The sequence below is a fragment of the Telopea speciosissima genome, chromosome 7 (assembly GCF_018873765.1).
Source record: "Telopea speciosissima isolate NSW1024214 ecotype Mountain lineage chromosome 7, Tspe_v1, whole genome shotgun sequence".
NCBI classification, from domain to species: domain Eukaryota; kingdom Viridiplantae; phylum Streptophyta; class Magnoliopsida; order Proteales; family Proteaceae; genus Telopea; species Telopea speciosissima.
This window is the reverse complement of record NC_057922.1, coordinates 23,901,297-23,927,456: the sequence shown is the minus strand read 5'-3', so window position 1 is coordinate 23,927,456 and position 26,160 is coordinate 23,901,297. Positions and strand designations below refer to the sequence as shown.

The 26,160-nt window shown below is 38.4% G+C and overlaps 1 protein-coding gene across 4 annotated transcripts; it reads left to right on the top strand.

Annotated features, from left to right (window-relative positions):
• The first annotated feature begins 1,680 nt into the window (after window positions 1-1,680).
• Window positions 1,681-24,199, top strand: LOC122667716 (transcriptional corepressor LEUNIG_HOMOLOG-like). Of its 4 annotated transcripts, none has more exons than XM_043864109.1 (19): window positions 1,681-1,816; window positions 1,959-2,082; window positions 2,283-2,380; window positions 2,661-2,770; window positions 2,872-3,167; window positions 3,267-3,342; window positions 3,456-3,567; window positions 3,659-3,708; window positions 3,798-3,933; window positions 4,024-4,112; window positions 6,718-6,792; window positions 6,956-7,183; window positions 7,450-7,591; window positions 7,665-7,774; window positions 7,996-8,145; window positions 22,140-22,298; window positions 22,402-22,518; window positions 22,666-22,863; window positions 23,935-24,199. In XM_043864109.1, exons 2-19 carry the CDS (start codon window positions 2,051-2,053, stop codon window positions 24,076-24,078), a joined length of 2,322 nt encoding a protein of 773 aa, XP_043720044.1. In that variant the 5' UTR covers window positions 1,681-1,816; window positions 1,959-2,050; the 3' UTR covers window positions 24,079-24,199. The 4 variants fall into 4 exon arrangements, with proteins under 4 accessions (XP_043720044.1, XP_043720043.1, XP_043720042.1 ...); XM_043864108.1 differs by having other exon boundaries at window positions 4,024-4,114; window positions 6,714-6,792; XM_043864107.1 differs by having other exon boundaries at window positions 3,798-4,112.
• Window positions 24,200-26,160: the final 1,961 nt, after the last annotated feature.

Sequence of the window (26,160 nt, the reverse complement as noted above, 5' to 3'; positions counted from 1 at the left end):
TGTTTAAATTTTACAATTTTAGTTTAGTATCTAATTATCTATTAAACAAAAATATTTACAATTTTTAGATTGGGTTAGGTTTTTTAATCCAAAGAAAAGTATAATTGAGTATGAAACAAACAAATGCCCAATCACATGTGTCTATTTTTTTAATGCATAGGACGATGTAAATGGCAAAAAATCAGGGCAAATCAGGGTTAATCAGGGCCAACCTGACCCAGCTCGGCCCAATTAGGATTGGTTTGGGTTGGACTGGGCTGAGAACCTAGGGCCGGGTTGGGTTTGGGTTGAGCGAAAAGGACTAAGGGTTGGTCTATGATTTTAAAATACCCGGCCTTGATTCTCCCCCAAAGCAAAGTAAATTATTTTGGCCAATTGATCCTCAAATCAAATTATTCATCTTATGGATTAAGTGACTTGTCAAGTTTCATACTCAAATTCAACCATACTCAAATTCAACTAGATAAATTTTTTTTATTGGTAAAATTCATTTCAACCAAGTATCATTCATGTATGTTCATGCATGGTTTGCTTTTTCAATCATTTGCATCCTCTCACATAGTCCCTAGATTTCTAAAACTCTATTTTACCACATGTCGAATTTCATTTGAAATGAAACCTAGCACACAGAGAGAGGGACCTTTGAATCTATTTGTCAACAAAAATTGAGTCCATTCTATAGACCATGTGACAAATATTTGCACTCAGAAACTGATTTGGATAATTTTGCCCTATAATTTATTCTCAACAGCTGACTTCTACAAAGAGTCAAGGTAGGGATTGAGGATTCAATCCAAGTACAGAATCAACCCTCAACTATATCCACCGCAGGCATTACCTTATGCAGCACCCTTCATAGAAAAGGTCCTTTTTTGTCTATTCACATAATAAACCCAAGCTAAAAGATTAGAATATTCTCACAAGTAACCTCTAAAATTTCTAAATTCCCTAAATACCCATCCCATAAAAATAATATATAAAATAACGTAGTTTCCCGGCTCGGATTATAAAGGGTGTAATCGTCATTTACAGCAAGGTTGGAGACCGAAAAAATCTAAACGACTGAATCTGGTAATTGTCCTCTACCAAAATCAGCAAATCACCCGCCAATTCCAACAAAATTACTTCGTGAGCCGTCCTGTTAAACCTCGAGCATGTTACGTCACTTCTCAGTGTCTGACGTCACTAATAGAAAGCTACCACGAGACCAACCGGCCGTTATCCTTCGCCGAAACTCGTTCGATGTTTACGATCTGTCTGTTCCGAAGCTACTAAAGTCCTACCTCGCTAACGAGCTTCGGGCCTTCGTAATATGCCTACGAAACCAAGCCACGTAGGTTAGCCACTCAGGTTCGGGCTTCGGACAGAGCTTGGCTTAAATAAACAGTTTTCTCCATTTTTGATTTTCTCTTTAGGCGGTGAAGAAGACGAAGAGAGAGATTTTTCTCTCCGTTAAAGGGCGAACAGTTCTACTTAATTCAGCTACTTCTTTGTCTGAATGAAAAACCCTAATTGTTGGTAAAAGATATGAAATTGCCTTCTCACAGTAGTTTCTGCGTAAGAATTTTGCACCAAAACATTCTAGTTATTGGTTGAGGTAAAGTCTATCTACAAAATTCTTGGTGAGTCTTTGTTCTTGTTCCGATGATCATGCGTTTAGATTAAAAATTTTTACCTTCTTTTTTTGTTTTTGGGAAAGATTTAGTGATTTTTAGTTGTTGGAGTGGATTTAGGGTTCGGGCTATGGAAATTGGTGTTGCCTGGAAGCCAGGATCGGTAATGTAGGCTGTGATCCGTCTCGTTAGTAGGATCAGAGGTCAGTAGTATGAAAGAAGTTGTTAAAGAAGTAATCTTTCTGCAAGATTTTCCCAATGCTTCTGGTCAATTTTCTTGTTTGAATTGAAGTTGTTTGAAATTCTTGTGTAATATATCTAACGCGTGGATGGATGTTCTTGCAGCTGCAAGGTGTGATCGTTTCAGCTCTTCTGATCTATTTTTAAGCTTTTTTCTTTTGACTTTTTATGTTCTTTGTTGGGTTGGAAATCTGGCCATGGCTCAGAGTAACTGGGAAGCGGATAAGATGTATGCACTAGTCTTACTCCTTTTTCAATAATTAGGATGAAAAATAAAATCCATGCTTTCTCTGATAAATCAGCGGTGAACTTGTTTACCTTTTTTGCACCCCCCGCCCAAAAAAAAAAAAAAAAAAAAAACTTTTTGCCCTTTTTAACCACTGGTGTAGTTCTAATGTAATTTTGATTTTGGCATCTAACTTTCACCAGGCTCGATGTTTACATTTATGATTATTTGTTGAAAAGAAATCTGCATGCATCTGCAAAGGCTTTCATGACCGAAGGAAAGGTTGCTGCAGATCCAGTTGGTAATAATGCTTACTGATGCTTAACAATTTTTAGTTTATATCAGATATATGAATTCCTACTTACATGCATCTATGCTTTTTAAAGTAACTGTCAAAAAGAAAATAAACTACATGATTGGTGTAAGGAGAGAAAAATTAAACCTTTTAAGGACAATTATGTGTGATAGAATTGTCTAGTGAAAGGTGAAAAGGAAATTAATTTACTGAAGGGGGTATTTAAGGGAGAGCAATGGAATCTTTGAAGACAACGTTTTGTCTAACTTAGAGCTTGAATATGCAGCAATTGATGCTCCTGGGGGATTTCTGTTTGAATGGTGGTCCGTCTTCTGGGACATTTTCATTGCAAGGACAAATGAGAAGCATTCCGAGGTTGCTGCAGCTTATATAGAGGTGCCTTTTTGAGTATACATGCCTCTCATGTTCCCTTTTTAGAAGGTTTTTTTATTTGAGTGTTGTAGTGCAACCAACCCAGATTTTTTTATGCTGCTCAGTCACAACAAATCAAGGCGAGGGAGCACCAACAGCAGATGCAAATGCAGCACTTGCAACTTATGCAGCAACGGCATGCTCAATTGCAACGAAGAGATCCTAATCATCCTTCGCTTGGTGGGCCGATAAATGCAATGAACTCTGAAGGAATGCTGGGACAGTCTAATGCTAGTGTCTTGGCAGCAAAATTGTATGAAGAACGAATGAAACATCCTCACTCAATGGATTCAGATGCGCCGCCACAACTTCTAGATGCTAGTAGGATTGCCCTCCTGAAATCAGCAAACACTCATCCAGGGTAATCTCTTTGGTAATAGAACTTTGTCGGTTCACATTCTTTTGTTACCTCAGGTTGGGATGAAGTTGTTCATTTCTTTTGCTATTCTTGCTGACACAGCCAGTTGGTCCAAGGTAACCCGGGAACTGTCTCTGCAGCACTACAGCAAATGCAGGCACGAACACAACAGACAACTGTAAATAAATGAACAATATCTTCTTCCCTCTGGATACTTGTCTATTCCTTTTTGGTTTGTTCATCTTCTTCAGTTCTTCATAGAACTTTAGTCATATTCTTTTGGCTTTGTAGGACATCAAGGCAGAACCTAACTTGGGTGTAAACCAAAGATCTTTGCCGATGGAACCATCATCGCTTTATGGACAGGGGATTATACAGTCAAAATCCGGACTAGGCAGTGCAGGTGAGTATGATTGATCATCTGGAAAGAGAACAATCTCATTGATTGAAAGAATTAACTTATGTTCTTCAATATGTATTCTCCTCCTATTCAGGATTGAGCCAAGGTGTCAGTGGTCTTCCTTTGAAGGGTTGGCCGTTACATGTAAGTTGTATAATGAGCTTTATCTGTCTTTTTTTGTTGCCATTTTTGTTGCCATCAGCGGTTTGACCAGCAGTCTTTTAATTATGCAGGGCATTGATCAAATACGGCCAAATTTAGGTGCACAAGTACAAAAGCCATTTACACAGAACCCGAATCAATTTCAGCTTTTGACTCCACAGCAACAGCAACAGTACTTGGCACAGGCTCAGGCACAAGGCAACCTTGGTAGTGCACCTAACTATGGAGATATGGATCCTCGAAGATTTAGGGTTTTACCTAGGAGTAACTTGAACTCAAAAGTTGGTCAACCTACAGGAAATGATGGATCTATAGGTTCGCCCATGCAATCAAGTTCACCAAAGGTTAGAGGGCCTTCTCAAGATCAAGCAGAATATATCATGAAGGTTAGCATTAAGGACACTTATGTAGATGACCTGGAACCTAATGATCAGTGTCACATGGAACTTCTCTTGTGCAGTTCAGATTTCATGTGCTAGTGCTTCGATGAGCTATTTAAGCCTAGTATAGGAAAAGGAATTTATTCTTAAATACAATTTGTAGGGTTGGGAGTGTTAAGGTGTAAGATTTTATACAAAAATATCTGCTTTGTATTTATTCTTGAGGATAAATGTTTTGGTATTGGTATCTTCTTTGATCAGATCAATTTAGAGATGACAATGGATGGTCTCACGATTGGATCAAGGTTGATATAGTAATCCTTGATATATGATTGAGCTTGAATCCAGACCTAGTTCAATTTGATCAAGTACTGATTAAATCCTAAAAACACTAGTGTGTGCTTTTGTATGCATGTGCATGGACCTTGTCTGACAAAACTACATCTTTTTTGGTATAGATTTTATACTAACATAAGTGGACATATGATGTGCTTAACTGGAAATTACGCCTGATATGGCAATTTAGCATGGTAGTGTAGCTACTTATAAAAAAATAAAAAAAAGTAGTGTAGTTAGCAAACCCTGAAACCTACCACTTTTCTTTCCTCCGCATCAGCATTAAGAGAGATGGCAGCTCTATCCTGTTTTTCTCTCATTTGCCACCTATTATACCTCATTTAAACTAAATCTTTTAAAATCTTGACAACCTAAAAACTCTCATTAATAACTACCAAAAATTGCCTTTTTTTAAATCCCCCCTCACATACCATTTCTTTAAGTGGATTTCACTAGGTCTCCTGAAATCCCTCCTTCAATCATTTATTTGTACTTTTATGATTTTTCATATTTGAGGTCTTCTTTTGTATGGCATATTATTAAATAAGGGTAGATAACATTTTCCTGTTCTTGTAACTGAATATAATCTCATAATTATTGCCAAAATCAAATAATAGTTAGGAAAAAGAAGGCTGCCGGGCTGCGTGGCACCTGAGCTCAGACACAGGAAGGGCGAAATAACCGCCCTGCCCCACGTGAAATAAAAAATCCCACCCTTGTTGGATGCCCACACGTGCGCTCTTATTGCGTGGGAGCCACACAGCCTGGCAGCGATCCCCCTCCCTAATAGTTAATGATCAAATAGTCGTTAATGGCTTTGTATTTGATGTCTGTTATATATGCAATGAATTTTCATGAACTTGGTAAACTGAAAATGATTGGCAAAATTAGAGAATGGAAAAAATACTCGTGTCAGGAATAATTATTAATGTTATTGTGTCATGGATAATGTATGATGGTTATTATTTCTAATGCTATAACTAGTCATAAAATATTAGATTATCCTATTAGTTATATATGTAATAATTATTTTAATTCAAAAATTTTATTAGATTTTAATTTGTATCATGATGTATAATTTTTATTTATGAAGATCTTCAGAAAAATCCAGTGAGAGTTTAGATTATTATTCTTCAAAATAATAATATTAATAGAAGCATTATTTTTTTAAACAAGCTTAAAAACTAATAAAGTGCCCATTCTGCGTTTGGGCATATTGCTAGTATTTGTTAAGGATGAAATTAATCTATAATTAAGGGGCTTAAATTCCCTAAGCACCATTCTGATTTGTCATGTTTGAATTTATAAAATCCCTTCTATTTAGATATGGTTGGGTTATAATTTTTTGTTTTGTCATGTTTCTTTCCTTTCTGGTTTTGATCTGTTTTATTTCTCTCTCACATAATCAATACGTGGGTTTCTTAGTCATGCACTCATGCTAGCCCTGTGTGTGTGTGTGTACAAGGAAGGGTTAGAAGAGAGCTTACTACTCTGTGTTTGCGAGTTCTTACTTCTCTTGAATCTGATGATGTTGTTCAATTGTCATGTTTTTCCTTTTCTGTTTTTGCCTGATTTTGAAAGACCTCGATTCTCTCTCTCTCTCTCACACACACACACACGTGGTTAACATCTGTTAATTTGATTGGATACGAATTCCAGGTTTTTAAAATCATTGGTGTTTTCTATTTTGAATCCTCATGTTTTAAGTGTAAGGGATTGAATTCAGAACTTCTATCCATTTGCAGCGCTAGTTCTGATGCTGGAATGACCAAGTAATTTGTCTTACACAGTTGCACCTCCTCAAAGAAACTTCTAATTTATTGAACACCACTTAGTCAAATTGGAAAAGAATCAATCCACATTAGTGGTGCAACTCGAGCCAGGACGAGTGGGGCAATTAATTAATTTTGAATGGCCTGGGGTCCACAGGTGGCAATGCATTTTATACTTCGATGTGAATATTTGGGTTGGCAACTCCTAAACATCCAAACTCCGTCTTCTGGCCTCTTTTGTCTCTAAACTCAGGCACTGGCAACTAGTTCTTTCTTCTTGATACTTAACAGTGGTTTCTTGGGTAGAGGTGTAAATAAGGATCACTGGATAGAAATTGTAATTAGATGCATAGTTTAGAGGAATGAAATAAATGGACAATATTTCATTGTGCCACTGGCCTAGAGGCCCTTAACTGCAATGGTGGCCAAGTAGTTGCTAGTTTAACTTGTATGTTTAGTCCTTTGCTTTGGAATCAGTACTGATTCCGGGAGTTTTCAAACAGATGAAAATGGCCCAGATGCAGCAGTCTTCCTCTCAACAACAGCAGGATCACCTACAGCAACAACAACTGCAACAGGTTAAACTGTAATATAAAATGCTGTTTTCCCTCTTCCTGAGTCTTCAGATGTTCCATTAAAAATTAATATTCTTGAAGGAGCAACAGAGGCAGCTCACAGACAAAAAGTATTTTCCCCCTAGACTATGCTGATCCATTTCATTTGTGATTTATTGTATAGCAGAATAACAGAAAAAGGAAACAACCAACTTCTTCTGGAGCTGCTAACAGTACTGGTACTGGGACTACAGTGGGCCCTTCCCCTAACTCCCAACCATCTACTCCATCGACTCATACACCTGGTGATGCGGTGGCTATGCCTGGTGTTCTACCGCATGTCAGCAGTATGTCAAAAAGTTTGATGATGTATGGTCCAGATGGGACAGGCCTTGCATCATCTTCAAATCAGCTGGTATATTTTTTTGCTCTTATTTAAGAGTAGCTGTATAATTTTTAACACCATATTAGCTTTTCCAATCAAGTGAAGAGGGGAAAAATGATGTGCCATGTGAAATGAAATTATTTAAGATATTTCCAAATATTCATGATCAAGTGTGTCGTCTGTTGGAATTAGTATATTGGGAATTCCTCTCCATATTGAAAGTTGAACATTTCTGTGTTATTGCAAGCATTTGTCATTTCCAGATAGGTTTTTGCTCACATGATTTCATATTACAGGAGGACATGGAACATTTTGGAGATGTTGGTTCATTGGATGATCATGTGGACTCATTTCTTTCGCCTGATGAAGGAGATGGAAGGGATCTTTTTGGCACATTAAAACGAAGTCCAGCTGAGCATAATACAGAATCTACTAAGGGTAATCCAGCTTCTTGTTTGTGATTGGTAAATGTAGACCTCTGTATGTGCAATGGTTGAATTTTTCCTATTAGGTTTTAGCTTCGGTGAAGTTGGCTGCATACGGACAAGCAATGGCAAAGTTGTCTGCTGTCATTTCTCATCAGATGGAAAATTGTTGGCTAGTGCAGGACACGAGAAGAAGGTATGTAGCATTATATGTCATGGTAATTTAAGCGAACTGTTCAAATTGTTGATTATCTGCATGTGTAAATGTGTATATTTCAGAACTATTCATTGGGTTCTATCTGAGGACCTTATGTAGGACATTCACTTACTTTATCCCCCCCACCCCACCCAATACCAAAAAAAAAAGTTTAGAAAAGGAAAAATATGTGCATACTAAGTTGTGTTTCATGTCAGTAGGCTGTTCTTTGGAACATGGACACTCTGCAAACGGAGAGCACTCCAGAGGAACACACTCTTATCATTACAGATATTCGTTTTAGACCAAATTCAACTCAGCTAGCTACATCTTCATTTGATAGAACTGTGCGACTTTGGAATGCAACAGAGGTAGTGGTTCCACCTCCACCTTCCTACACTAACCTCTTTTGATGATTTTGTGATTCCTTCACGTGCAATATTTTAGTGGATATCGTTAAGTCCTTTCTTAAGTTCTTTGTTCATTTAAACTTGTTCTCTCTCCTCCCCCCTTTTCTGTTTTTGTTTGTTGGAAGGATTGCGGTTAATTCCCGGTACCTCTCTATACTAATTGCATTTCATACATGTAGTGGCTAGTCATTTCTCACCATTCTCTGCCGTAGCATTAGGTCCTGATCTTCTACAGAGCCAATTGTACAAAAACCTGTAAATTTGCCAGCCACAGCACTGTGACTTTCACATGCATTGACTTTGTGCAGTTGTAATGCTGCTTCTTCATTGTTGTCTACCCCTTGCTCCCCTGTTTTTTAGTGTTTGCTTTAGCATCCTCCTGTGACTGAATGTCATCCGAGTACAATATGGAATTAAATGGGCTCTGTTGTCATTTTGGCTAATTGCACTCATAGTTTGAAAACTTGCCGAAATCTTGGCAAAATTTTGCTAATTTTGTTAATTTCGACATGGCCGAGATGAAGCAGCAAGAGAAATCCAGAATCGACACTGTTTTGGGCGAAATTTCAGACGTTCCCCCCCCCCCCCCCGGAAATAGCCAACTGAAACTCAAGGCAAAGAATGCACTGTTTCGGCCAAATTTCGCCAATTTCGGTCTGACCGAATGAGTTTTAGTACTATGATTGCACTCTAGTGTCTGACACGCTGTATCCAATTTGACTGTGATTGATCTGTCCGTCTCAAAGTTAAAACCAGTTGGAACCCACAGAGTAAATTGATGGTCTGATTTATTTTTTTTTCAGCTCAGCAGAATGATAGGCGTAGGATTGAAGAAATCAAATAGTAGAATAAATGACTGTGCTCAATACCCTAGTATTACATATACTTGCTCTCAATTCCTACTCCACTATTGCCTCTCTCTCTCTATCTCTTTTTTTTTTGGGGGGGGGGGGGCATCTCTTTTTTTGACCTGCATCATAAAAGGACAAAGATCCCTAAAAGCAAAAGCAATAAAAAGGATAACAAAATGCTTTGGATAAAGAAAAAACCAGGGAGTTTCTAAGATCCCTAAAAGCTAAAGCAATAAAAAAGATAACAAAATGCTTTGGATAAAGAAAAAAACAGGGAGTTTCATTCTGCTTTCACCCCTCATTTTATTTTATTTTATTTTTTAATCCATTAGTTGTAATTAATATGAAAAGCTCGTTGTTCATGTATTTATGGATATATTAATAAATCCTGGATTTATGGCCAAATAGTGGATCATGATCGAACATTAGTTCTGATGGGACTAGGCTCATTAAACAGCATGTTACACCCAACCCAATAACGGGACCGATGGGTAATGTGATATGGAAAGTATAACCCTTATTTATCCGTAACAACAGGAAATCGGAAAAACCCTTGATCGCTAGGTCAATACACTGTCAAACTGATGTAAACAGTAAATAATAATCCCAATATGAAATCCTCAAACTCTCAGTTGCAATAGATAACCAGAACTGAGATTATAAACTAGTTCCCGAAATATTAAGGAAGAACCAGCAGTAACAGTCTAGGTCACCAATGATGGGACTCAAATCACTGTCAATGGTAGGGAGTAAGGGTACCTTGAACACTTAAAAAATTCAGCCACTGATGATAGCTGGATTGCAAGTAAGGGCACTTGTTCAAAAATACAAACTCAAACACAGATTTAGTAACTTACATGATGCAGGTGTACTACCTTGGACCAATCCAAACTCGTTTGGGAACCTAGAGGAAGATGAACCGAGTACAGTTTGAGTTTTTGGAATCTAGTAGGATTTTTGGAAGTTTATTTACTTGGGAAAATTATGTAATCTTTTATTTTGGGTAGGATACATAGGCAGGTAACTTGGTAGTTTCCTAGTTGGATATGTTTCTATTTCTGTATTAGATTACGTATAGGGTTATCTTTTCCTATTTATATGTATGTTGGTACTGATCAAAGAATCAGAGATTTGAGAATGAATTGAAAGTTGAGCTTGAAGAGCTCGTGTGGCTGTGGTTGTGCGATCTTCTTCTCTTCCCCACCCTCTTCCTATGTGATCTCTTCTTTCCCTCCCTGCAACTCTGAGACCTCTCAGAATCTTCCCCTTCCATAACCGGCCCTCCACCAATTTGGCATTAGAGCCGAAGTATCCATCTCCTTCCTTGTCCATCTCTCTCATCCCATTCTCCTTGCCTTCTCTCCCTTCCTATTACTGTTCACCCAATATCAGCCAAAAAGAAAAAGCCTGCGTAACACTTTCCATCTCCCACTCCTCTCCTTCGGCCCCACTGAAACCCCAACCTACCCCAACTTTTCCTTTCCCTTCTTCTCTGAAACAGAGAACCCAAAAAAAAGAACTCCGTCAAAAAACAGAGAAGTTGAAACCATACCCCATCCCAAATCCCTCTCTAAAACAGAAACCCAAATCCCCCTTCGACTGTCATTCCCACCCTATCCATTCGATCCCCAGTGACACCCTTCCCACCACCTCCTTTTTTATTTTTTTATTTCTCACAGCTTTGCTCAACCCTCACTGCCCTCGATCCCTTCTAGGGTTCCGCCAGCATCCAAAATTCCTTTTTTTATTTTTTTATTTCTCACACCTTTGCTCAACCCCCACTGCCCTCGATCCCTTCTAGGAGCATCCAAAAAAAAAAAAAAAAGAGTGGAGGAGAGAAAACGAGAAGCAAAGAATTGAAAAAAAAATCTTACCTGGTTTTCTGTCTTTCACTCTGCACTCCAGTTTGTTCCATTGTCACAGTAAGAGATAGTGCTGATTTCGACACCTTATCGCACTCGGATCAACCATCGCAGTTCGTCGACTTCCTCATAGAGAGTCGATTCTCCATATCTGGAGTGGTTGGCGTGAGAATCGAGCCTCTCCTCACATCGCACATCTCCTCTGTCGCAGCAGCGTCATCCTTGCTGGTTTCCCTCTAGTTCGACAGTAGAAGACTCCAGGTCGAAGTCATCTACTCTTTCCTCGATAAGTCCACTTTTATCCCCAGCTTTCCCATTTTGTTCCCCCCCCCTACATAACTCTGTTGACACCCATGTTGGTGTACTTAAAGGATTATTTCCCTTTATGGTGATTGTCCAAAACTGCCCCTTTATTCCACCTTGTCCTTATTTTAGCTTCAATTCGTAGATTGCCCTCCATCTTTAATTCTTAACCTTATTTCATCCTTCCTTATTCTGATTTCCCAATAGTCCTTTGAGATTCTACTTATTTACAGCAGAGGCGAACCTGAGGCTATATCATGGAAGTTGATCGATATGATTTAATCCTTTCGATTAGAGATGGTTTCCGTAAATTTCAAACAAGACTTCTTGATTTGAAGACAGGTTGTCGGGAGCTTGACGAAAGTAATAACACCTTCTATGATAAGGTGTCAAACATGATACAATCTTCAGAAGACGGATCAGAGGTTGAAGAAAATGTGGACAACGAAAGCAACGATCAAACTGAAGTATATGGTTTGATCAAGGTTGCAATTGAAGAATTGATCAATGGTCTAACGACCATCACAAGATCGTGACGATTGATCATGAGATGCGTTGGATCATCGCCCCATCAAAGTCGATATTTGTGGGTGCTGATTGAATGGTGCTGATTCTCTTGTTATACAAAACTCGCCCACGAGTTTTTCTTAACAGTGGGGGAATTGAAGCAAGTGCACTACCTTGGACCAATCCAAACCTGTTTGGGAACCCAGATGGAGATGAACCAGGTTCAGTTTGAGTTTTTGGAATCTAGTAGGATTTTACGAAGTTAATTTACTTGGGACAATATTATGTAATCTTTTATTTTGGGTAGGATACATAGGATCCATGTACCAGACCCCATTTAGCTGAGATCCTACGGACTTGCTGGGCTGTGCTTCTTTCCTCTTACTTTTATCTTTCGTTAACTTTCTATTTTTCATCTTTCGTTTGTCATTTTCCATTTTTCATTTCTCATCTCATTTCCTATCCCTCTTTTCCCATCTCTTTATTCCCCTTTTTGTTTAGACCTTAGTTTTCCCAACCTTATTTTATTTGGATCCATGTAGCCGACCCCATTAAGTTGGGATAAGGCTGAGTTTGTTGTTGTTGTATACATAGGACGGTAACTTGCTAGTTTCCTAGTTGGATATGTTTCTATTTCTGTTTTAAATTACATTAGGGTTATCTTTCCTATTTATATGCTTGCTGGTACTGATCAGAGAATTAGAGATTTGAGAATGAATTAAAAGTTGAGTTTGAAGAGCCCGTGTGGCTGTGGAATCTTCTTCTCCCCACTGCCCGCCCCCCACTTCCTCTTCCTATGTGATCTTTTCTTTCAACTCCCTGCAACTCTGAGACCTCCCAGAATCTTCCCCTTCCCTAACCTGCCCTCCACCATTACAGCCACAGGGATTTCTAGCCAAGGGGTGGACTTGAAAACACTGTCGAATGGAGGCAGGGAGATGGCCAACATGATATTAGGAGGCCTTCAACTGATGGATGGATGAAGAGATACATTTATTTGAAGTTTCTGCCAGAAATCTGATGCTGCAGTATGATTCAACCTCAAATCTTCAAACCTCTGATGGAGCTCGATGGACAGACTGTGGAGCATCAACAGCATATCAGATAGCATTCATATTGTGGCTTGAGCTCTAGGGGCCCTTACAAATATGTAGTGTGCTGTAGGGAATAAACAAAATAGGGAAACAACTTAAAAGAGTCCCATACATAGTGTGGAGGACTTGTACAACCAGAAATAAAATAAGAAGGAAAGATCTCCTAATATCTAAGTATTATCTACCCAAAACTGAAAATAGGAACTAAAAAAAAAGATAGGAGCTAGCTGATGCAGGTGCACTACCTTGGACTGAACCAAACCGTTTGGGTATCTAGATGGAGATGAACTGGGTCCAGTTTGAGTTTTTGGATCTAGTAGGATTTTAGGACTTTTTGTTTTTGGGGAAGATAATGTCTTTTGACTTTATTTTATTCAGTTTATTTTAGAAGTAAGATACGTTTGCTTGTTTTAGTGTTTATTTTGGGTTAGGAATCTTAGGAGGTTGTTTCCTTGTTTACGGCTTTTATTTTCTTATTTATATGCTTGTAGCCAATGTATTGGATAAATTGAAAATGAATTGACGTTGAAGAAGTGGGGTGTGAGCCTGTGTGGCGTGTGTGAGCTTCCCCCCCTCTCTTCTTCCTACGTGATTTCTCCCCCTCTCCTGCAACTTTGTGACCCCTCTCAGGTTACCCCTTTCTTTCCTAATCCGCCCTACACCAATTTGGTATTAGAGCCGAAGGATCCATCATCCTTTCCCATTGATCTCTCTCTCTCTCCCATTCCATTCATCTTGCTTGCTTAGTTAACGATAGAATATTTTTGCCAAGAGCTGAGACAAAAAAAAATCCGTGTTATCAAAACCACCCTCTTTATACTTAACAGGCCCTCTCCCCACAATCCTCAATTTCCCTTTCCCTTCTTCCTCCGTTATGACAGCAAAAACCACAAAAAAGAGAAACAAAAAAAACCCACAATAAAGCCCCTACTTCCCTCCTGACACCCCAATCTCCCTCGATTTATACAGAAAACACCCCACCACCCCCTTTCCTTCAAAATTTTGATCCCACCCCCTATAACATAGTTGTCAAGGCGGTGAAGCAACCCAAGGCGCCTCCAAGTGTTATTTTTCATTTCCCCCTTTTCTAACATTATTTAGTATGCTACAATATATACTTTATATCATCAAAAATCAACATTAAGCCACATTAAGTCACATCAAGTCATCAAAAATCAATATTAAGCCATATCAAGTCATCAAAAATCAACATAGAACTAGAAGACTGCAAAACTGACGAAGCAAACTATTGGAAGTTTGAAACAATCAAACATACATTTGGTTTATATTAGTCTCACATTTGGTCTATACTATTCTTAGAAAATATGATCTTATCTGTAAGTAACTAAATTGTTCTCAGTTTAGAGAAATGTTCTTGTTCTATAAGAAGTTTGACTAGTAAGATGGTTTTATTTTTACATGAGACTTTTAGTATTAGGTAGAGCACAAAACCAGCTTTCCAACAAATCCAAAATTGCTTAAATCTGATTTATATTGAAGAAGTTATGATCAGTCAAACCTTATTTGGTATGCACGAATGCTGTCAAAATCTCTCTGAATGAAAATATTTTTTTAGATATCAAAGCAAATGAATATTTTACCGTACTTTTGGTTTTTAGCAATGTTTTACCATATTAAGATTTATAGAATTTTTAGATTTGAGAAAAACCTCAGCATAAGAAAGTTGAAATTTTCACCTACCGCCTTATCCTTTTGGAATTTTTTTTTTTAACTATTTTTATTGGATTCAGATAGGGGGGGTATACCAGTGCAAGGCGCCTTGCAATAAGGCGGAGGTCGCCTAGGCCCCAACAAAACCGCCTGGACGCCTTGACAACTATACTCTATAGGGCAGGCCAGTGAGAAAAAAACCCCTCCCACTCCCCAATCACCTGCTATCAAACTCTCCCCACGATTCCCAGAGGTCACTTCCACTGTCCTTCCTTTCTCCAATATCTTCGATTGATTCTCCCTCCCTGCTTTAGGGTTTCGCTAGTAATAACCCAAAAAAAGAAAAGAAAAGAAAGAGAGAGCAAAGAGAAGAGAAGAGAAAGCGAGAGCCAGCGAGCGAAAAAAACACGTACCTGGTTTTGAAACTTCCCGTTGTGAGTCAGTCTTCTTCTGTCAAAGTCGCATTCTCCTTGCCGAAGTCCTATTCGAACTCTCCAACTGCTGGTTCGACTCAAACTTCTTGTCGAAGTCTGAAGTCTTCTGCCATTCCCGCCACTGATTGTTCCGCTGGTAGAAGACATGTTCCACCCCTCCTTTGTCGCAGCACAACGTTTTCCTCGCTGGTTTGGCGTAGAAGACTCCAACTAGGAGACTCCACCATGGTAACCTGTTATACGAACACTCCTCCCCCTTTCCTTCTTTGTTCGACTGCATTCCTTCCCCCTGATTCCCCTTTATCTCTATTCTTTACTTTGTTTATTCCTAAACTGCCCCTTCCATTCTCCCTTATCCAAGTTTACCCCTCCCACCATACGTGACATTCCTTTTGTGTTTAGAGTAGAACTCCCCATATTCACGGTACTGCCATCCTTTATGACTTATTATTACCATAAACTTCGTTTTATTCAAGGGTTTTGCCACTATCTCCTTGATTTGAGTATCCTCTTATTTGTGTGGGCCCATAGCGATTCCAAATACAAGTATGGCCATGGATTCCTTTGTGTTTTGGTTGAAAGTTCGCTTGCCCAACGGAATGCTTGCTAATCTATTTATTGATGAAAGGAAAAGCAGCAATTTTGTCTCGTGCTCTGTGATCGAGATGCTCTCAAAGACGAACCAGATCATCTGAGGATTATGTGTTTGTTGAATTCTCTGTTTCTCAATATTGTGACGGTGCATATTGTGAAGTGTTTGATTCTCCTCAGTTCATTATTAAATTTGGGTTGAGAATGGTTAGAAGAACGAAAAAGGCATCATTGATCATGATAGAAACTTGTGCACCCTACAACCTTTTCACATGTGCCAAAGATTCATTTTTCATGGGTTAGTTGATGAAGTTTGCTCAAAGCTGAGAGAGGCAGCACCAATAATACAGACCCAACAGGAACAACTGATATGACAACAGAAGGCAAGAAGATTGACGAGCAAGTAATGATGGAAGCTAGTGAAGTGAAAGTCATTCTCCACCATGAGGTTGTTCTTCCCCACAATTTTCCAGCCATGGATACAACCCCAAAGCTTAATAATTTAGATTTTCTTCAAGTTGCAGACAAGGAGCTGATAGCCCCCACTCATGAGCTTTTATTTATACCGTTCTGCAAAACTCGTCCACGAGTTTCTCTCAACACCGGGGGAATTGATGCAGGTGCATTACTTTAGACCGAACCAAACCCGTTTGTAATGCAATAGTCGATCTTGAACCAGGGAAACCAACAGGAGATCGATTGCAGCAGGATCAATACAACAAAAAGAACAAAAATTAAATAACTAAAACTCTTTTATTGCTATTTTCTGTTTACATATGAGGAAGAACATAAAGGATAAGAAGGAGAAGAAGGGATATAGAAGGGGGGAAATAGGATCAGCTATCTCAGTCTCAGCCCATCATCCTCTCACCTAGGGCTTCTCACCCATGGTATCTCACCGTTGCTGCATCTCACAGCTTCATCAATAGCTTTTTTCTCTTCAATCCCTCTCTTTTTTCTATTCAGCCTCATATTTAGTTATAATAACCCAATTACAAAAGCAACCCAATTCTAATCCAAGGAAGAAACTAATTAATAAAACCTATAAAATAGAAACTAGATGTAGATTCTAATTAGGATTCCCAATTAGGATTACAACTCAAATAGGAAACTAAATAAGTGTCTAATAAGTAATAATAAAAAAACACCAAAAATAAATCCTCTAGGTCAGCAGTCCATATCATTCCCCAACTCATTGTTCAGGTGAACAGTGACTCGTGATACTGTTCATGTGAACAGTAACTCTCTCTCTCTCCCCCCCCCCCCCCTCTTTTGGTCTTCTTCAAGTTTTGATCTACATCAGTTTGGGTATCCAGACGGAGATGAACTAGGTCCAGTTTGAGTTTTTGGATATAGTAGGATTTTAGGAATTTATGTTATTTGGGGAAAATAATGTCTTTTTACTTTATATTATTCAATTTATTTTAGAAGTGGGATACGTTTGCAAGTTTTAGTGTCTTTATTTTTGGTTAGGAATCTTAGGAGGTTGTTTCCTTGTTTAAGTCTTTTATTTTCTTATTTATATGCTTGTAACCAACGTATTGGACAGATTGAGAATGAATTGACGTTGAAATTGTGTGGTGTGAGCCTGTGTGGCGTGTGCGAGCTTCCCCTCCCCCCCTTTCTCTTCTTCCTATGTGATTTCTTCCCCTCCCCTGCAACTCTGTGACCCCCTCTCAGGTTACCCCTCTCTTTCCTAACCGGCCCTCCACCACTAGCTGTCTCCCCCTATGCAAGAACTTATTGATTGATCACCCAATGGGCTTGAAGTTAGGCCCATGACTGGACTAAACTACACCCAAAAGGCTGGCCCAATACTGATGGCCTGCTGGGCTTGATGGGCCCACTTCTTTCTCTCCTCCTTCGAGCTACATCAAGTTCCTCTCAAAAAAGATTGTTGAAATTATTGAAAAGTGCAAAGAAGTTTCCTCCTAAATACCATGGTATTAACTAAGCTTACGTGGTAGATCTATGGATTATCTACCGATCCATAGACACATGGGAAGTTTTAATAAAAAATATGGGGAGAATTACACCCCCTACCCTTTGTTTTCAAAAATTACATTTGTACCCTCTAAGGCTGATGGTGTTAGGCAGGCATTAGTTGTGAAATGTAAAAGACCATTTTGCCCTTTTGTTCATCTTCAACCGAAACATTCTCATGCTCTCCCCTCAACCCTTTCCCGGCAACCCCGCCCCCACCCCTGCTGCCGTCTGCCGGCGCAACCTATCTCTCCTCCTCTCCCTTTGGTCTATCTGAGAGATAAAATTTGTAAAATCATATCCAAATATTGACAGTAGTTGTGATGTTCCAGGAAAATGGATGTCTTATTTCAAATTATGAGTAGATTCAAAAACCACATAGCTGAGAGCACAGATATAAATTTGTTATTTCGTGGCATTCTTTCAATGGAGCTCAGGTGAGGGTTGAGTAGATAACAAGAAGCAGATGGAATACAGGCCTAGAAGCAAGGGCCCATCGTTCTCTTCTTGTGCAAGCTTTAGCATATCAGTGTGCTTTAGCAATTCTAGCTCAAATCCATTCACCTCTTTCATCTTTCCCAAGAGTGATTAATGCTCGTGGCTAATCTTTCCAGTATGAACTTGATCATCGCATCCAGCCCTATCAGCTCTGCAGATTGCATTTCCAACCTAACTACCATTTTCTTCCTCTGTACCATATAATCACAAACATAAGGGGGAAAAATTCATGAAATTTAAATTCAGGGTCTTAAGCAAATATAATAAGGTGATTTCATCAGAAGAAACAATATGAATTCTCCCGTGACAGAACTTAAAATTTGTAAACATGAGTAGCTTTCAGTTGCACCTGTAACCACTTCTTAATTAGCTGAATCGATTGAGAGATGGCTGCTGCATTGGCTCTTCCAATCTCCTTAGTTCTCATCAAGCATTGGCCATTGAATAGCGATGATGCCGTCGATGGTTAGTCCATCAGAAGCCTTGGGTATGGTAGCGGCCTGAGAAATGAACCAGGTCAAATCTACTCATGTTTGTAGAGCGCACCATCTTTTATTTCTGCCTTTATCTTCTTGATTTCGATATTGTCCGGCAAAGCAATTCGAGCAATTCGTCTAAGGAAGCTCCCGTAGCTCTTTTCAGACATCTCTTCCTCCTCCATAACCTTTTCCATCATCTGTTGCACTGTTCAACAATCACATTCATTACAATTATGGTCATTCTCTTCTTCCACTTGTAAATTTTCGCAGTTATGCTATTACTTACCATTGTTACCAATGGGCACTCGCACTACAGGGGTGACTCTCCTCTTTTGCTGTTGGTGGTGTTGTGTGCTTTGATGCTTGCTTGCTCTCGGCATGTGATTGAGGTTGTCTCTTCCTTCTCCTTCTGCCATGGCCATATTATCGTTTCCATAACTTCTACTGGTCAGGCTGAGAAGGGACGGAGTTTCGGTGGTACAGGGAAGTTTAGAACCAATAGTTATCTCTGGTGCAAACGGATGAGGTTTAAGAACGATGACGAAAACAAGAGATGAGAAGGAAGAGCTTCTGAATTCTACTTCTAGTGTGTTGTGTTTGGTGAAACTGTGAAAGAGCTCAACTGCTCAATCATGGTTTGAGGCATCGTTATCGGATCTCTCGTATCGAACGATCTGTATCTGTATTGCAGCCTCTCGATTCTAACATCAGAAACACTCTTCTTCCCTGGCGGGGTAGATGGCAGCGTGGGGAGGGAGCATGAGTTGGGGGCAGAGAGATGGGTTGCGCCGGCAGCAGGGGTGGGGTGGAGAGATGGGTTGCGTGCAGGCTTTGCAGGTCATTGGTTAAGCTTACATCGGCAGTGAATGGAAGTTAGGAGGAAGAAGATGAAGCTTTCCCTAATTTTTGAATAAAGGGTAAAAAAGTAATTTTACACCATACAAGGGTATTTTGGGGATTAAATGAGTTAGCCCTTACTGACGTCACCACTTAAGGGAGACACAATAACGGATTGGGGCTGTTTGTAACATATTGTAAATTGTAGGGGAGGTTTGTGTAATTTTTGAAAACACGGGAGGGGGTGTAATTAGGGCATAGTTCAGGGGAGGGGGTGTACTTTTCCTAAAAATATGTTCTTCATTTCTGATATTAAAAAGTAAATCCGTAGAAAACTTTACCTTGTTAAACTGAAGTATTAGAGTGTTACATCTTGGACTTGGCTCCGTGAAAATTGAATCAACAAATTAATTTAATTTCTATGACAACAAAAAAGTTGCAAAAAATATTCTATTTAAATGTTTAGGTATAAGGCTAAAGTAGAACATAGAAGTTGTATGTATGGTATGGATCACCATTGAGCTTGATAGTTTTTCTTATAAACTTGGAACAATAATGTATCAAAATGTTGTCATTTCCAAAAGAAATATATCAAATTTCTAGATTATTTGAGACTAATATCTATGAACATGTTCTTAGATTTTGTGGCTTTAGTACTCTTGTTTATCTGCATTGACCTAGTGTGAAATATGCTAAATCATACATACAAGTGTGACAGTTATTCAGTTCCATTTGCCATTCTTACCATGGTGTCAAGCATCATTATTGGGTATTGTATCAGAACGCTAGTTTTAAGATTGTCTCGGAGACATATCGGAGAGATGCTAGATATGTTTTGATATGCACGGATATGCTTATGATACAATGTAACTATTAACAAGAAATACTTAGCAACAAACATAATTATATCTTATATATCACAAATCATTCAAGAGTTCCTAAATGTATGCCAGCTTTCTATTTTAACTGTTATACTTGGCAAAAACAAGCCCAAAAAAAAATTTTAAGATTTAGGCATATATCTATATTTTAACATACTTCAACCTGCACAGCTTTGATGAACTTTAGTGCAAACCTCCACCTAGGTTTTGGCAAAAAAGTCAGTGTAGGAAGAATTTTTTTTTCTTTCAAGAACTGGGATTTTTTGGGTTTTAGCAGTCTGTGTATCGAGTGTATCAGTCTATATAAACATACTACCATAGTTTGAAAACTCGTATCAGAGGGCCATTTCGGCTAGACTGAAATTTTGCCGAAACATTGAATATTTTTCTGTGAGTTTTGCTTGGCCATTACGGGGTGTAAAAGGCCAAAATGAACAAAATACCGAAATGAGTGACTGCAATTTCAACGAAACGGTGCATTTTTTCGCCCGAAATGAGCGAGATTCCGAAACGAAATGTGAAATTTCGGTTGAAACATTTGTCTGTTTTGGGTTTTGACGTTTCGTATGATGTTACGTCTAGGGGGGGTTCGAAATTACCAAAATATTCAAAATTTTGCTGAGTTTTTGCACTATGCATACTACTAAGTATTAAGTAACATTCATTAACCATACTACTACTCTGCTAGTAACATATTAAAAATACATGAAGTGATAACAATAAGTACTTAGCAACAAACATAATTAGAAGTCAAGATTATCCAATCTAGGCCAGTTTTCGGGTATAAATCTTATACTTGGCAGAAACAAGTGAAAAAAAACCCCAACATTCAAGGCAAAATAAATCAAACTTTTTCTTTTGACACACTTCAACATACAGCTTTGATGAGCTTTAGTGCAAATTTTTTTCTTGTTTAATCACTCCTCCTGTGTCGTTTTTGAGTGTTGATGGGATTCATTAGGTTTTGGAAAAAAAAAATAATTCAGAGTAAAAAGAATTTTTTTCAAAAACTGAGATTTTTGGGTTTTAGCAGCCTGTGTATCGAGTGTATCAGTCCGTATTGGTTGGTTCTGTACATACCATGGTTCTTAATCTGTAGAAGCTTCACATGACTTTGCCATATGTTTTTCTTATTTAGTAGGTGAGGTTAAATTTAAATTTAGCCTTGGCAGCTGACTATACAAGCTGCAATAACAAACTCAGCCTTATCCCAACTTAATGGGGTCAGTTTCATGGATCCAAACAAAACAAAGTAAGGAAAACTGCAGACTAAAAAAAAAGAGGAATGGGAAATGAGATGAGAAATGGAAAATGACAAATGAAAGATGAAAGTAAGAGGAAAGAGGCACAACCCAGCAAGTCAGGATAGTCTTAGCTAAATGGGGTCTGCTACGTGGATTCTTGCCCTCCAATAGGCCCTATATGAGGTCATACTTGGCTCAAGGCCTAGACTATACATGTACTTCCTCGCAACTTTTCCTATAGTCATTTTAGGTCTGCCCCTAGCTCTTTTAGCTCCTTCAATCAGAATCATATCACTCCTCCTTACTGGGGCATCCCTAGCCCTCCGTTGAACATGACCATACCACCTCAACCAACTCTCTCGGAGCTTGTCATTGATCGGGGCAACTCCTAAGTCAGCTCCAATGCGTTCATTCCTTACTTTATCCTTCCTAGTTTTTTTTGCACATCCATCTTAACATCCTCATCTCTACTACACATAGCTTCTCAATATGACACTTCGTAACTGCCCAACATTTTGCCCCATGCGATTCAGTTGTCCACTTTACAAACATCTTTTTTCTTTCTTATGTGATGAGTTTTTCAATGAAGTGTATTTCAAGCATTTGGCTTCACTGTCAACTTCTTGTGATCATATTTTTGTATTATTCTTCCATCCCAAATATTTTTGAGATATGGTTCCGCAGATATAATGGTTACACATTGACTTCAATTTCTTGCAGCCAAGCTACTCTTTACATACATATGCTGGTCATAATTCACATGTGATGTCACTTGATTTCCACCCGAAGAAGACAGATGTTTTCTGCTCTTGTGATGGTAATGGCGAAATTCGCTTTTGGAATGTCAACAATCAATATTCATGTACAAAGGTTTTCAAGGTTAGTTCTTTAACCTTCATATTACTTTCGCTTTGGTTCTTAGTGCTCTTTGGTTGTAGTTTCTTCTTGTTCCTTTCTAATTCTGTCATTTGCTGGATAGCAGGGAGGCATGGCACAGGTGAGGTTTCAGCCTAGAATTGGGCAGCTACTAGCAGCAGCAGCTGAGAATGTTGTGTCCATTTTTGATGTTGAGAGTGACAGGCAGACACAGTCCTTACAGGTATTCTTGATGTGTGGGCAGTCTTTGTTAGGGACTCCGAAGGGAGATTTTGAAGAGAAAATCGTAGTTATTGTTACCATTGAGTAATGTAATCAGATTCCAGCTCATTCTAGTTATGATATGACTCATTTATTTATTTATCCTCAGGGGCATTCAAAAGAGGTAAACTCAATCTGCTGGGATACAAATGGAGATTATTTGGCATCTGTGAGTCAGGATTGTGTGAGGGTGTGGTCTTTAACTTCAGGCGAGTGCATACATGAGCTTAGCTCCAATGGGAACAAATTCCACTCCTGTGTCTTTCATCCTCGTTATTCCACACTCTTGGTGATTGGGGGTTACCAGGTAATTCTTTACCGTTATTATGGTGATACATCTTGTTTAGAAGTTTTAATGAGAGCATAAACATTAAAAATGAGAAGTAAGCTTAACCTAAAAGCGTAGTTGTCAAGGCATCACCTAGGCAACCACCTTGGCATCCAAACACCTTGACAACTAGGGTTGCCTTGGTCGCCTGGACGGGTGGGTATCTTGGTCGTCTTCTTGGTGTCGGTTTGCGTCAAGGACCTTCCAATGCCTTGGGTCGCCTAGATGACTTGACAACTATGGCCTATAAAGACAGACATATCTTTGTAAAGTAGTGCAAACAAGATTTTGTTTCCTTTTCCCTTTTTATAAAAAAAATGGTGTAAATGTGTAGTTCAACCGTTGTTCCACTGTTTTTATTCATTATGTTGACAATGAATAGCAGTGGCAATTATGGTTAATTGGTTATTGAAAACACTCACAACCTATTGGCCTAATAGATAGTTACTTATAATTAATATATTGTTGGACTGAACTCAACTGAGCCTTATCCCAACCAAATCGGAATCAGTTACATGAATCCAGTTTCTTCATTCAACTCTATTCATTCTTAAATGCATAGACTACAGACACTTCTTCCACTTGTCCACTCACCCCTTTCTTTGCCCTCTCGACATGTATGCCTTTATACACCTCTGTTTAGCCACATTTTATCTTCCACTTGAAATAAAAACTATGAGTCAGACAAATACTGATTCCTCTTTTTGAGTTGTAATGAACTATTTGACCAGATGGATTGAATGAGCCATTGATCCGGACTAAATATCAACTGTCTTTCCACTTAGAAAGCTTCCATCAGTGGAGTCAATGGAGGGGAGGGCTGTAAATGTGAATTGAATGGAACAATAAAGATCCATTGATTTTATCCTGTTGTTCAAGTTTCATGTACCCATTAGCTAGTGGCTTACAGCACGCACAAAGCATACCACTTGAGAGACATGAAATAGGGCTAAACATGGCCAAGTATAAACCAAGAAATAGGAACTAGGAGTTGATTTTGAAAGGATTAGAGATTTGCTGATATCTGTATTTGCATATTGTTGTGCACAGTCGTTGGAGCTGTGGAACATGGCTGAGAACAAGAGCATGACGGTTCCTGCACACGAGGGCCTGATTGCAGCAGTGGCTCAGTCACCTGTCACTGGGATGGTTGCCTCTGCAAGTCATGACAAATCCGTTAAGCTATGGAAATAAAATGGTTGGTTTGGCCCCCCCACCCCCCCAAAAAAAAATATCCCCACGGTCTAAGAGCATTTGGTGTTGCCCAGTCAATTCCCAGTGTAAATTAGAAAAATTGCCAAAATGTATGATTGTTGTATTTTCCTTTTTCTATTATCATTTTCGTTTTAAATCAAATAAACTGGGAAATGAGGCCCCCTTCCTAATATCAAATGGTGGTTTGTTGAGAGAGACTGTATGTGAAAAAGGCTGCTATCGGTAGTATAAGTTGTTTGCGCCAAATTACAGAGGGATGGAATTATGAAGGAGAAACAGGAGGATAAAGTCCAGTTTGTTCATTGTTGTTGAAGGGTGAGCTTGTGCAGGGATATACAGCAAAAGTGAAGGAGGAGATCAAAAGGTGATTCTGGCTACTGCCTTGGGGATAGTTGGGAATTTGAAATTAGTGTTGGTTTCAGTTGTGAAATATGACTGGGATACCTAGTGATACTTCCCAAAAATTTTACATATTTAATGTATCTTAATCATCGTCTTATTTCAGTGCATCTGGATCGTTTGTTTTTCACTTTTTCACTTGTTTACTCTTAACATTATCTAGTTATTAGCTTTAGTTATTGCCTTATTGGAGATATAATTGTTTTTGGATTTGGTGCTCCTTTAATTTCCTATCCAACTCAAAACCGTCTCGTTTAGCCATCTTTCTCTTTTTAAATTTTTAAACCCTTTCGTAGTATTAGTAATCCTTTCCAGACAAAATAAAAAAACAATCCTTCTCGAAGAGAGATCAGTATCTAAAAAGAAATAGACATCATGGAGATGGCATGCGAAAAAGTAGATCAATTTAATATCTGCCTATTGTTTGATGATGATACATTTCTACATGGCATGATGGCCCCTTTTAAAAGATTAATTAGCAGAACAAAAGTCTCAATTTATTTATTGGGACAGTCTAAATGATCTGGATAATCCTTGTGTGATAAAGGTTTTTTTGTTTTTGTTTTTGTTTTTGTTTTTGTTTTTGTTCTTTTGTCAAGAGTATATGTAGTTTTTCAAAAATAAAATTTTCTCATTAGGTTATTATTAAAAAAATGGGATAAATTACACATCACCCCCTCGTTTTCAAACGAAACTCAAATCATCCCTTGATTTTTGAAAAAACTCAAATCACCCCCTCTACTGTAATGGTGTTAGTGTTCTGTTAGTTATTGGTGTGAAAGGATTATGTTACCCTTGTACTAAAACATTAGAATTAAATGTACAGTACTACCATTCAAAATCTATGTTTGGATGTCAAGGGTAGTTTAGAGATTTAAATTTATTTAATTGACTGACATCATCATTTAGCAACATAAAACTAACGGTAGGGACTAATTTGTCATATTGGGGTCTAAACCAGGGGGTGATTTGAGTGTTTTCAAAAATTAGGGGGTAATCTAAGTTTCGTTTAAAAATTAGGGGTGAATTGTAATTTATCCAAAAAAGTGTCATTGTTTTGAATCCATATGTTAAATGATAGTATTTATCTTTGGAAAGAAAAAAAAAGGGTTATAAAGTGAAGTTACAAAGTATTTGACTCTTTAAGGGGTGTTAAATTGTCAACAAGAAAATCCCTAATCTGAGCAACCTATTAATGTTTGTTCTTAGACAGCCCAATTAAATTGGATTTCTTGTACAAATCTAATATTTCTTGATATTAAGTACTTGTTATTCTTCTTGTATCCTGCTCTTTCCAGCACATTCGCATGGAGAATGATAGCATTGCTGACTCCCTGATCCGGAGGGCAATGTCCGTAGCGTTTGGCATATATCCTCTCCTTGGTTGTCTGATCTCTGTAATCTTGACACTTGGAATTGGTTAAGCTTCAGTAAATATATCTCATTTAATCAAAAAAAAAAAAGAAAAGAAAAGAAGAAGAAGAAAGGAGGTTGTGTTATTAGATAATAACTTTGTAAATAATTTTCAAAACATTGCAATAGATCCAGATTTCTGTCCGATTATACATAAATATTCTCTCTCTCCTCGATATTCCTCAATTAAGGGCAGTGGATTATATGTTGAACATATCTTTTGTCTATGATATGACACCATGAATCTAG

What these genes read in the sequence shown, in the direction of transcription:
- LOC122667716 (XM_043864106.1), top strand. Translation starts at nt 2,051, where the DNA reads ATGGCTCAGAGTAACTGGGAAGCGGATAAGAT. An exon ending in TCAGCAAACACTCATCCAGG is followed by an intron (nt 3,168 to 3,266) that starts GTAATCTCTTTG and finishes TTGCTGACACAG; the next exon opens with CCAGTTGGTCCAAGGTAACC. An exon ending in TGGTGATTGGGGGTTACCAG is followed by an intron (nt 22,864 to 23,934) that starts GTAATTCTTTAC and finishes TGTTGTGCACAG; the next exon opens with TCGTTGGAGCTGTGGAACAT.